A 10,673-nucleotide genomic window follows, 5' to 3' on the forward strand; every position below is an offset into this window, starting at 1 on the left:
TTAATATCAGAGTGATACCCCTTTTGGGAAGGTGTTTAGAGTTATCGGAGAAGGAGATAGCGCACCACTTAGCGGGATTGAAAAGGGTCTGCTTTTCTGTATACTCTCAGAGAAGGAGTGTGGACATTTAATGATTGAGGTGGAGGAGTCATGTGACCCCAGTCCTGCTGTATAAAAGGCTTTCTTCAGGCTATTTCTCCCTTCAGTGCTAGTTTTATTGATGGGCAAGGAACTAGAAGACAGGTGATTTGATCTGGAGATACCACCCGTGGTGTTTTAGGCCCTTGTCCTGCAAGATGCGTGGCACAGAGGTTTGGGGCTTTAGTACAGTTCTTGCAGGATTGACATTTGGCTAAAGAGCACAGTTCTCTTGCAGTCACTGAAGCTTGAATTCTAAAATATTTTGCGTGGACATGCATATGAAGTTTTAAACAAATTGATGGGGCTTTTTTTTAGTATTCTAAGATGGTCACACTAGCAGTCAAACCTGCCTGCAGTAATGACCTGTCTGAAATCTCCTGCGTGTTTCTCACAAGCCCACAAAAAGGAGTCATCCCCAAGCAGATCTTGATTAACGTGCAAATTAAAACACAATTAAAACAGTTCTCGTTATCTGCATGATTATTTTTTAAACAAAATGAAATTTCCCATCACTGAAAGAGAAGCCAGGGAAGGATCAAGAATGTGAACCAGAGAATGTAAAGGAATTTGTCTGATCCAAAATGATTAAAGGTGGAGGGACAGTTTTTTACCTTTGTAATAAATTATCTGCAAAATGTAGCCAAAGCAACAAAAGCAATATTCCCTACCGTCCTGAAATGAACAGTTTCCAAAGCGCAGCACATCAGTTCTTCTTTAGATGATGCCTTCCTAGGTAGTGATTAATGTTTGACAGTGTACAATACAAAGAAGCCATGTTTCAATCTTTTTGTATGTTCACAAGGCAAGAATAATAATGCTTTACTATTACGTGACATCTTCCACGCAAGGATCACAAAGTACTTTGCAAAACACAAATGAATGAAGTCTTGCAACATTCCTTTTCATTACAGAAATGTTATCCCCATTCTGCAAATGGGTAAACTGAGGAAAAAAGTTAATTCCCTTCTTTGAGGTAATACAAGAAATCTGTGGTGGCATAGCCAACGACAGAATCCAAGTCATATGCCTGCTCCTTTAAATTCGAGTGTGTAGAGCTATACAGGGAAATTACTTCTAACGTATACAGAAATGAGACCTAAAGAATAACAAGGATCAAATTCTGCTCTGATATATGCCCTCATGACCACATTGAAAATAACCCCAGTCTGATTAAGAATACAATAGCCCAAATTCATACAAGAAGCCCTACAAGAAGGGATTAGAACACTGATTTCCTGACTCCCTGTCCAATGTCTTTTCCATCACGATTAAGCATCAGTGTATATCACTGTCATACAGCACTCTTGGCACATTCTGTGCAGTGTCAAGCACACTGTGAGTGATCAATAATAAATAATAATCCACTAATAAAGCCAGTCAGTCATAGTCTTACTCTCCCCTTAACTATCTCACTCCAGTGAAGCAAAACTATTTCCCTAACATTGAGAATCTTGGGCCAAGCCCCAAAACCGGGCACATAGTAATACCCTGACATGCATCCAGGACCCTTAGAGTGCTCCACCCCCAGCACTCACTAGTCCACAAAGTCACCAGTAGCATTGGGTCTCCTCCTAGTACAGATTAGTTTTCCCATTGAAATCAATGGGAGTTTCATGTGAAAACATTCTAACCAGCTCTATGCCTAGATAGGCTTCTCTATCTAGACTGGACTCTGCCTGACTCTTACATGAGCGTGCAGAGTTAGAGAAAGGAAAGGATGCTTTCCTTCCCCACGTGGCTTGCGTAGTGGGAGTGCTGTGACTTCATGATGCCCTAAAAGGAGGATGAAGGACACTGCACAGGCTCTTGGAGCAGGACCAGTGAGCTGAGGAAAGCAGGCTGCACCACATAAAGGAGCGTAGTCACAGGCTCTGAGCAGAGCTCAGAGAGACATTCTCTCGTCTGTGACCACAAAGTGGAATCATGTAATCAGCTACCATGTTCCTAGCACTCTGTGATAATCTTAAAAAGCATCCACTAAGGCATCCCACCTGTGCTGTGTTCTAACTTACAGAACACCTGCTGATGTGGTTCTGCTCATTTCCCCACGACAGATTTTCACCAAAATGCACCAAGTCAAAGTCACAAACGTCTTTTTCATGGGAAAACACATGTGATTCTCTTACCAAAAAATTTGACCCAGTAATTTGTCTGGAATCACTACATGTATCATCATTTATTTCCCTATTATAGATCACATCCTGTGACACGGCTGTTCTATAAAGAACATGCTAATGAGGGACTTACTTGGCACTTCGCTAGTGCTATTCATCCATAGTTTTCAATTCAGCCCTACAAATATTAATTACATCATGCTATGTTCCTCGGTATTACATTTTAGTGGAGCTATTTGGAAGTCAGAATTTCCATCCTGCAGAAAACGTTGGTATTTCAAAATTTGTTTTAATCCCGATTTGGGATAAGAAGTTGAAATATCCACACTTTTCATGGCATGGAAATATCCTAAAAAAATTTTATTCATAACATTTTGTTTCTACATTTCCTATCAGAATCAAATGTTTGAGTTTGAATACAAATATTTCAGTTTGGATTGTTGAACTGAATGGAAACTTTTAGTTTTGGTTTGATTCTACATTATTGTACATTGATTCTACATTGATTGTAATCTGCGTCCCCTTGAGTTGTCGTGGTACTTCACGGGAGTTTAGTCCAGGTGACTCATGCCCTCATTCTCCTCTGTGAGCTGGGTTTTTCAACTGGACTGCCTCTTCTGTGACACACCATGGTCTCCCCTCTGGTTGAAGTGACATGGTGCATTACTTGGCAATTTACCCATGGCACATCAATTGAGATGTCATCCAACCCGGAAGACTAGCTCTTGCAATAGAATCAGGACAGGAGGCATCTGAACTACAATTCACAGAAGGCAGCTCAGACGGACCAAATGTTGAATTGACATAAAATGAAATGTTTCAATTTGTTTGAAAAACCAAAGAGTTTCAATTCAGGACAAGCTGACTCTAAACAAAACATATAAGTAGAACTCTGCAAATCTGCGGCTGTCCACTTTATATCCACGGACAGTGTTTGCAGATTATGGATTGGATGCAGATATAAATTTTGTATTTGCGCAGGGCTCTACGTATAAATGGATTTGTTTGTTTTTTTCCCAGAATCTGCATTTTCCATTGAAGAAACGTTTTGATGGAAAATTCCCAACCAGCTCTAATATCTAGCTTATTTACAAGGATGCCCCTTCTTGCACTTTCTCAGGCTTGCATTCTTACCTGATGGGAATGTTATTACGTGTCCAGGTAATCTCTGGTTCGGGGTAGGAGTCCACGACACACATGAACTTGGTGACCTCTTCTACTAATGCATCCATGGTTTCCAGAGGAGTGTTGATAAGGGGTGCTACAGAATGAAGGGTAGAAAACATGCGATTTCAATCCTGGGTTTCTTTGAACAGCGACTGCTAATTGTATCAAACTGCCTGGTGACTTCACAGGCACAAAGCAATGAGACCCTGCTGCCGTGCAGGGCCAATGTGGGTGACACCATATGCCCAACATGGTCACCTCCTGATCCCTTCCCTGGCATTCAGGAATTCTCTGACACAGAAGCAGGGCACTTAAGACTGGCAGTGGGAATTCTCGCTAGCCCAAGCATTCACTAGTCCGTGCGCTTCCCCAAAACACACTGGGCCTCCTTCACTAGCACAGCTGACCTGAGGTTCCTGTGGGCATTTCCTGGTTTCTTTATCATGTTTTTCCTTATTCTTTCAAAGGGCTAAATCACGAAGTTACCCCAAGCCTGGTGTGATGCAAAGAGTCACAATTCAGTCCCTGCTTCCCCCTCTGTTCCCACTCAGCTGCACTGGTTGGCATGTTAGGAGGAGGGGGCTGATTCAAGGCTCTGCCCACTACCTGCCTACACAAGGGGAATTAGTGGCCCTGCAGCAACTGCTTGTTCTTGAATGGACTGATAATGCTGGGTCTGTACGTGGGAATAGGGGATTCCTTGACTCCCCTCTATGTGTGTGTAAGTGACTCACCATTGATGCCAAAAAACGTGAGCTTCAGAAATCCCTGTCATTAATACAGACTGATTCAGTTCTACTATATTTCTTAATTAAAAAAAAAAAAAAGAGTAATACTATTATTTATAGGGATAGTTTATAAATGCCCCTGAGGCCTGGTAATACCACAGCATGACTGACACACAACCTCTTGTTTCTTCTTCCTTAATCAACTGGTGCCCAACGTGATGTAGATAATAAATAACTATATCTTACATTTATTATCAGGCACCCATCATCAAATGAAATGCTGCTTTATCTTTGGAAAGGATTTTCCATGTCACTTGGTGAAAGCTGAAGCATAGTTGGTAGAGATCAAAAGGCACCTCTTGGAACTATTTTCCCTCTATGTGGTGATCACAGCAACCAAAGGCACACAACCAGTAACTCTTAATGTATGTCTGGTAGAGACATACATCCAGTACTTGGTACACTAGCTATCATTGATAGTTCTGCAGATATGAATTAGCTGTATGCTTCTCTGTGAAATACTGCAGTGAACATAAAGGAGTGGCAAGAGAAATTGAAAGGACCTTTAAACAATGCAAAGAAAAATTATCCTGCCCATACATAAATTACGAAATAGACATACTCTGTTTTCTGCAGAGATGTCTGGTACATTTTGATGTCTCTTTATGGAAAAAATCTTGCCTGCACTGTGTCTGCTTCCTCTCTAGCCAATACAATCAATCTTAAATGTTGATGAGCACTAAATGCACAAAAAACATATGGCAATGCGAAGCACTCCAGTACAAATGAGACAAAATATTTATATGATAAAAGACAGAATTTGTACCTGATTCTTTTCTCACTTACCTGGGTGTAACTTAAACTCCATAACTCCAATGGAGTCCTAACTGGAGTAAAATTGGGATAATAAATAAGGAGAATAAGGCCCTTCATACTAACTATACCTTTCAAGTTAGTGTTATTGTACAGTACTTTTTAAAATTGCCACTAAGGCAAATTTATGCTAATAAAATTTCTGTTCAGTATGACAACAAACTGTTCCTACTAGTCAGTAATTACATGTATGTGAGAAAAAAATCATAATTCTGCAACTAAAAGAAACAAGATAGTTGCATCAGCTTACCACTGTGTAGCACTGCTTTAAAGGATGCAGGGTGTTTGTTTATTACAGGGTAAGAAGTCTTTTCTTCATTGTTAGCAAGTGTTCCAGTTGGAGTAAATCCTAACCCCATTAAAGTCAATATGAGTTTTGTCACTGACTTCAGTGAAGCTAGGATTTCGCCCCAGGTCCTACTGAAAAATACATTAAGAAAATAATTTGTAGAGAAATGTTAGAAAACAGACACCAAAGGCATTTTTTGAAGTCATTTACTATTGCTAGTAAGTTTTCACTCTAATTCTGTCCATTTTAAAGAAGACTTAGTTATTTTGTGAATCAGATTTTATGGCTGGGTTCTGTTATAGGATGGACTGGTTGCAATGGCTTTCTGTATCTTATATATGATATTTTAATTTATATCAGTGTGCTAGGTCTGTGGCAAGGTGCTTTTTGATCTTTAGTAACTTAAATTAGTGAATTAACTAAAAGGCATACTGTATTCTGCATACTGATTGTATTCATGAGATAAATGTAGCCATGTTGAGGATGAATGCAATAACAGCTGAAATACTGGATGTATATTGATAGTACTTTGCTCATCAAGCAAACAAGATCCTTAAGAGTAATACAGTAAACAGATACAATAGGCATAATTAAAGAGTTTTATTTGATCTTTTTATGGATAGATATCATTGGTTCTATCATCATTCTGCTATATGAACCTAATCCAGATTCCACTGAAGTTAATGGCATAACTCTCAGGGCAGGATTAACCCCTCTTTGTATAGGGAATGACATCCAAACAACTAATATTTTACCACTCAGGTAAGACAGTTAAAAGAAAACTTGTTAACAGTGTCCTCTGTTCCTTCCTAAGCCTTTATGACAATGTTAGTAACTGGGTGTATCCTGCACTTACCTTCCTATCTTTTTAGTTTCCTATATTAAAATGTAATGTTGGAATAATAGAGAAGATTAAGAAAGTATTATTTTGCTAGGATGAGAGAGAAGAAGGACATGGGTCCGAGAAGTACTCAGTGTCTTTGTGTGACACAGTAATTTGTGGGGAGTGCCACCATTTTGTTTCTGTCCAGAGACAGAACCCCAAAATGGCAGTGACCGGTGCTTATTTAGAGACTGACATCAAAAAAGTGCTGGTGTTGGTGAGAACCAGTGCTCTCCCAGCCAGAAAATAACATCAAATCAAATGGTGCCCATACTGCCAATTTTTAAATTAATTGGGGAAAAATGCAAAGCACGTCATGCCTAGGTTTGAGAAACTGGCCAGCCTTTTGTGTGCTGCAGCACATAGGTCAGGACTATGCCTGTGACATTTTTAGATAACATTATGACTTTAAATAGCATCATAAGGCATATAAATTCTACATCCTTAAGGCCATTCGGGTGCCACTTTCCTGGGCATCAGCTGTAAGCTCAGGAAATAGTAAAAGGATTCAAGATTGATATTAAAAGTTCCTAGTGCTCATTACTTACTATGAGAAGATAGTGGACCCTGTTCTAAGTTCAGTCTATCAGAGAGTAATGAGTTGGTTTTTATTTAAAATTTTGTAGTGAACAAATGAAACTGAAAAATAAAATTTACCCCCGTTCCAGCAGTGTAGACTCTTGGAAATAATGAAACTTCTCTAACGATGAATTGCTCTTGTGTGTGTGTCTGACCATTGCTAGTCCAGCTTTGCTGCAAAACCTATCAAAGATATTACTTTGTGGACTTTTCAGCACACTTGGCTGCATTCACATGTTCAGACTCTCTCATGAAACATGACAATCGACATGAACATGGTGTTTAGCTTTCTTAAAAAGAAAATTCAGTGCAGATGTTTCATGAAAGAATACATGTCTCTTCATTGCATGATGGTGTTTGAAAATCACTTCCATCTCTTTTTGTTTTCTTGTCTCTCCAGTCTTGCAACTATCTATCATGCTTTTCCCAAGCCTTATTTAATGTTACTGTCTTAACTCAAAACCTTGGATCCAGTTTCCATGCCGATACATTTGAAAAGCAAGTGAAACAATCTGATCACCGGTTATAGGTATACATCTCAACCTGGGCAGAGCTACTTGGCGTAACAGGTGACTAGCAGCTTCTTCTTGGGTTATATTTCTTTTTCCAGAGACAGTGTAGTTTATGGTATATTTTGATCCAGTCCTAATAACCAATATGAAAAACAAAAACCTTCACCTAGCTGACAGTTGGGTTCCCATATGGTAAACCTTCAGTTCCCATTACAATAAAGTTGCATTTTGCATCTCACAGAATTTTCTGAACAGATTTTTAGAATCTCATATGAGCTACTAATTTTGGGGTGCGTGCATGTATAATATGAATGACATATTATATAAATAATATATTATACGTAAGTGTGCATGTGTGTATATATACACATTATGTAGGCATTATATATACACGTGTATATGCATTATATATACATATATGCTTTATACTTACACACATACATAGACACACAAGACTATCATAAAACTTTTGACCCTAACACATAGTATACTAGTCAGCAGCTAAGTCTTAGTAGCTTCCTTTGACATGACAAACATCCATCCCACGCAAACTGGACCCAAATAACTTCCTTGCCCATTATAGTGACACTACATGCTATTTGTAAATAAACAAACTTCAGTCTTTGATAGAAATGCAGGATTATTTCATCATTATTCTCTGAAGACAATAAAGAAATGACCAGACTAGTGAAACTGAAAGCAGTGCATTTACACAGTTTTCAGTAATGACACAAGGGTCTCCACACGGTACTTACAAGCCTCAACTGCCCTTATAGAACTCCTTAACCAGTGACAAAAGCAAAGAGAAGATGAAGGCTGTTTAAACAAACCTTTTGGCCGTTTTTCGGCCAAGCTGAAGGCCGCCAGGGTGAAGATATGTACAAGTGGAATGTTCATTAAGTCTTTCATGGTTAATCCAGAATCATACAAGGCTCCTCTAGGCAAAGTGCATTAAGTTCCCTGCCTGTTTCATTTTAAAACATGGTTTATTACAAAGTCCCTCAGCTAGTGACTGTCTCTGCTGCAGAGTGTACGGGATCTAAGTATAATCAGGAATTCTCAGACTTGGCGGTAGTGATGGACGTGCCCAGCTGGTGTGCATCCACTTAGGTCAGTATGAAAATGTGGGGCTCATGATACAAGAGAAAGCAAATCCTTTTAGCATTCCTTTTGAGCAGAGCGTGGAATACAATGGCTGAATGTCCTTCCAAAATAGCAACCTGACCCAGTACAGCACAAATTGTCAGGCTTTTACCCCAGCCCAAGGTAAATATGCTAGTAATACATATGTTTGTCACTGACAATGTGGATTTTCTTTCAACTTGGTCTTCTCTTTTTCTCCTCCTCTCTCTCTTGTCATAATCCTTGGTGATTAGCTGAGATATACCACCTGTTCCACAGCTGATAGCACTTTTCTTTTGCTGAGCAGATACATCTGCTAGAGTAAGAGATGTTTGAATCTGTGAGCTGAAAGCTGGTCTTGTTTACCAAGGAGACTGTCAGTTCTCCAGATTTGTTGCAACAAACTGAGAAAGCAGTGTCATGTCCCGCAAATAGACCCAGACAAGTTTTGGGAAAGTGAAAGGTTAATAGCTATCAGGGGAAGTATCTCAGTTTATGCTCTGGAGGATACATTATAATGTAATTATAATCCCAGCAACAGTATGGTAAATTCAGGCAACAGTTGATACAGTCATTTTATCAAACATAGACGTTAAAGGTAGGCATGATTTTGTCAGTAATTTCTTATTATTTGCCAAGTGTTTGTTGAAAAGCAAAGCACATTTTCAAGGGAGCCTCAATCCAACACCTACATATGCACCCACAATTTTTATGGTACATTTATTTGTGTGTGCAGGTGCCCATCATTTGCATGTGTCCCAACCATGCCAGCAGCACAGATTGGATCGTTTGGATAGCAACATTTTCAAAAGTGGCCACTAATTTTAGGTGCCTTCTTTTTTTTTAAAAGAAATTTACTTCATTGTATCTTCCCTTGCTCAGCACTTCCTGAAAATCAGATTGTAGAAAGCTCAAGCTGGGCACTGAGGCCCCCAAGATTAGTGGCCACTTTTGAAACTATAGGCTAGATAACTATTTGACTTGCAAGTACCAAGTAACTGAGCTCTTCCCTCATCCCCCACCTTGTGTGCTGGCTCTACACAAGGAGTGACTTGCAGTGAATGTGCTAAATGGCGGGTCAAGGAAAGAAGGAAGGTCCTAGCTATCCAGACAGAGCCAGCAGGGGCAGCAGCAACCTCAGAGGTCCTGAAACATCTTATACGGTGAAGAGCTCCAAGGGGCTACATGTAGGAGCGGGTGAGAAGGAGGATAGGTGAGGATTCAATTCAGACACTGGAAAAACATGAGCAAAGGTAAGGGGCTGCCTTTGTGTGTGATTGTACTGCACCTAGCACAATGGGATCCTGGTCTATGACTGGGGCTCCTTGGTGCCATGGTGGTAGTAGTAATAATAACAACATTATGATATAGAAAAACAGTGGGGAAAACTGAAAGGGAGGGAAACAGAGTGCTAGGGTTCTATACAAATTGCTCTAAGAATTATAGATTGTTCTGAATGTGTGTTTTATGGTCCGTAGTCATTAAAACAGAGCAATAGCACCACACACTTACAATTGCCTCCTTTACTCCAGGAGCTTTCAGTCACCAAGGATTGTACTGTAGACAGTCACAATAGCACCACAATGTTTGGTTTGTTTTCCCTCACAGAGCACTAGTAGATGGGAAAGCAGTCAGGGAATGTGCAATAATATTGGGTCCGAGTTAATGTTGTATGGAGATCTTTGGAATTTCCTGACTTTTGCATACTTGATTTCTCAATTTATGCGTTGACAGTAGTTCTTGCAATAACCATATGGAATTCAGGGGAATTTCCCCTGACAGGCAAATGGAGCTAAAGTGGCCAGAATTGCGTACATGTGTGTTTGTGAGAAGCAGAAAGAGATACAAAATGGTGTGTGGTTGTGCAACAATGTTATTGGCATTCGTTTGGCATTGCAACATGACTTTTGAGGAAAATTCTTCAGATGAAGCACTTTGTTAAGCTGGGGTTAAAGTTGAAAGTACATATTAGTGAAAAGAATGTTAAAGTATTTTTAAAAACTAAAACTAAAAAACAAACATTGGGGAACTAAAAGATTCAGAGTTAAGGCAGAATTTAAAAAGAAAGAAACACAAATATTTTGAAACAAAATATCACCACTGTGCGGAGAGTCAGCCCAAGACACATACATCACTGAAGTCCTACGCCAGCTCTATTTTCAGGACATTTTCAGTCCCTTTTTACAGCGTGTATGTTAACCCATGAGTGAATTTCACGCTCAGTACCTGTCCAATTAGATGTGTTTGGTTTTGTAGCCAAGATTT

General features: G+C 39.6%; 1 protein-coding gene across 1 annotated transcript in view; it reads right to left on the reverse strand.

Moving 5' to 3' along the window:
- Positions 1-8,245, reverse strand: part of MUSK (muscle associated receptor tyrosine kinase) — a 69,776-nt gene extending 61,531 nt beyond the window's left edge. Inside the window, exons 1-2 of the mRNA XM_067553208.1 lie at positions 8,117-8,245; positions 3,390-3,516 (exon numbers count right to left, since the gene is read on the reverse strand). Of these exons, the coding sequence (XP_067409309.1) occupies positions 3,390-3,516; positions 8,117-8,195 (206 nt within the window). The 5' untranslated portion in view covers positions 8,196-8,245. The remainder of the gene's footprint in view (positions 1-3,389; positions 3,517-8,116) is intronic.
- Between the last annotated feature and the right edge of the window lie 2,428 nt (positions 8,246-10,673).

Source organism: Emydura macquarii, unplaced genomic scaffold, assembly GCF_026122565.2.
Source record: "Emydura macquarii macquarii isolate MOO-44397 ecotype Brisbane River unplaced genomic scaffold, CSIRO-AGI_Emac_v2 contig_1451, whole genome shotgun sequence".
NCBI classification, from domain to species: domain Eukaryota; kingdom Metazoa; phylum Chordata; order Testudines; family Chelidae; genus Emydura; species Emydura macquarii.